Below are 2522 nucleotides of genomic sequence, written 5' to 3' on the forward strand. Positions count from 1 at the left end.
AAAAAATATTTAGAATATAATAGAATCAACCTTTATTATCTCACGAATGAGAAATTTGGGTGTTACACAGATCTAAAGGGAATATAAAATGTAGAAGGAAGAAACAATGCGGTCCTATATACATAAGCAACTGAAGTTCATATATGCACGTAACAATGCACAGAAATATGTATAAAAATTGTACAGAGATTAAAAAAAAAAAGTTCAACTGTGTTATAGAGTCTGACAGCTGCTGGTAAGAATGACCTGCAGTAGCACTCCTTCCTACACTGTGGGTGTAAAAGTCTACTGCTGAACGAGCTGCTCAGTGCTCATACAGGTTCATGCAGGGGATGGGAGGTATTGTCCATGATGGATCTTAGCTTAGACAACATCCTCTCCTCCCCAACCTGCTCGATGGACTTCAGCGGACAGTCCAGGACAGAGCTGGCCCTCTTGACCAATTTGTTAAGTTTCCCCCTGTCCCTCTCTGCCATTCCACCACTCCAGCAGACCACAGCATAAAAAATAGCAGATGCCACCACAGTGTCATAAAACTTCCTTAGCAGAGTCCTGTTCACCCCAAAAGATCTCAGCTGCCATCGCAGGTGGAGATGACTTAGACCAGGGGTCAGCAACCTTTAAAACCCAAAGAGCCATTTGGACCTGGTTTCCATGCAAAACTAACAACTAAGATGTGTTGTTTATGAAATCCATGAAGTGCTACAGAGAAAGTTACATTTTATTTATGTAATTAAGACATTTTGAACTCATAAAGAAATATAACAAAAGGAAAGACACCCAGCTGAACTAAAATGATCCATGTAGCAAACAAAAACTGTTGTGAGCCGCCACCCTTATATCGCCATTGAGCTTTTGGAGCCTTGACCTGGTTTTTAAAAAATAATTGGAAAAAAAGCACTATGCTGCTAAAAAAAAATCAAAAATAGATATTTGCAAAATTCTGCCTAAATATGTATTTTGCCAAGTTAAGGTGTGTGGAGGGGCGTTGTCTGCAGTGCCGCTGCAGAGGAGGTGGACGCACTTTAGCGGCACCCGCAATCACGCATCGCCACCTTAACGTCTGTGCTATCTATGCTGTTGTTGGTGTATGCCAGGCTGTGAGCTGAAAAGCTTCAGCCGGCTGTATGAGTCAGCAACCGTGTGTGAAAACCGGTCAGTAAAGAGATCCTGAAAAGCATGTTCATGCAAACATCGTCGGGTCTGCCGTGATATGTTTACAATGGGACTTCTGCTCTTGAACCTCTGCGCATATCCCATATGCGCACAGCGTCTGCAAATCAGGGCTGTACGAAGTCACTTTCATCTTTACCCAGGACTGTAAGCTGTCATCTGTGATGCGTGAGCGGTGTTTGTTTTTAACATAGTTCACGGTGGAGAACAGCTGCTGGCATAATGTGGATCCGAAGATCCATAATTGGCCTACCTGGGGTTGAAAGTCTCGATAAATGTATGGAGTTTCGAGGGTACACCGGCTTCTGCGAATGTGACGCTTATTTTGAGCGATGAAAAAATAATAAAATAGAATTAAATTTTTATATTTCAATATCACAATAATCTTACAATTTAGAACTAAAAGTAAAAAAAAAAAACTAACATAAATCAAATACACTAAATACTTCTAATTCATTTTCCCAAACCACGCGGAGCCGCACTATAAGGACTAAAGGTTGCCGACCCCTGACTTAGATCCTTTTTGTAGAGTGCATTTTTGTTTGTGGACCAGTCCAGTTTGTTACCAAGGTGACCACCCAGGTATTTGTACTCCCCTACTGTTTCAGTGTCCAAACCCTGGATGTTCACTGGTGTAACAGGGGGGGGGGCTTCTTGCTGAAATCAATCACCAGCTCCGTCTTGCTGGCATTGATGCGAAGATGGTTCTGTTCGCACTAGCTAAAAAAGTAAAAAGGTGCAAGTACTGTTCCTTGTGAGACCTCCATGCTACAGACTACCACCTCAGACACACAGTCCCTCAGCCTCACATACTGGGGTCAACTGGTAAGTAATCAACAATCGGGGGCGACCGTGGCTCAGGGGATTGGGAAGCTCATCTATAACCGGAAGGTTGCTGGTTAGATCCTCCTGCTCTCTCTGCCCTGGTCGTTGTGTCCTTGGGCAAGACACTTTACCCTACCTTCTACTGGTGCTAGCCAGAGGGGCCAGTGGTGCGATATAGCAGCCTCGCATCTGTCAGTCTGCCCCAGGGCAGCTGTGGCTACAACTGTAGCTTGCCTCCACCAGTGTGTGAATGTGAAAATGAATGAATAATGGAATTGTAAAGCACTTTGGGTGCCTAGAAAAGCGCTATATAAATGCATTCCATTATTATTGTTGTTATTATTATTATTATTATCCATGAGGGCAGCTGATGGTCCATTCCCGCTCCCTGCAGCTTCCCCCTTAGAACTGAGGGTTGGATGGTGTTGAAGGCACCGGAGAAATAAAAAAAACCCCATCATTCTCACAGTACACCTGGGACTCTCCAGATGAGAGAAGCAGCAGGTAGATGACAGCATCATGCA

The 2522-nt window shown here is 43.7% G+C and overlaps 1 protein-coding gene across 1 annotated transcript in view; it reads left to right on the plus strand.

Moving 5' to 3' along the window:
* Positions 1–2522, plus strand: part of LOC106456043 (olfactory receptor 56A1-like) — a 4928-nt gene that overhangs the window by 1292 nt on the left and 1114 nt on the right. Inside the window, exon 2 of the mRNA XM_013908156.1 lies at positions 1254–1275. Within this exon, the coding sequence (XP_013763610.1) occupies positions 1254–1275 (22 nt within the window). The remainder of the gene's footprint in view (positions 1–1253; positions 1276–2522) is intronic.

This window comes from Pundamilia nyererei, unplaced genomic scaffold (genome assembly GCF_000239375.1).
Source record: "Pundamilia nyererei isolate P.nyererei 1_Seehausen unplaced genomic scaffold, PunNye1.0 scaffold01690, whole genome shotgun sequence".
In the NCBI taxonomy this organism is placed as follows: domain Eukaryota; kingdom Metazoa; phylum Chordata; class Actinopteri; order Cichliformes; family Cichlidae; genus Pundamilia; species Pundamilia nyererei.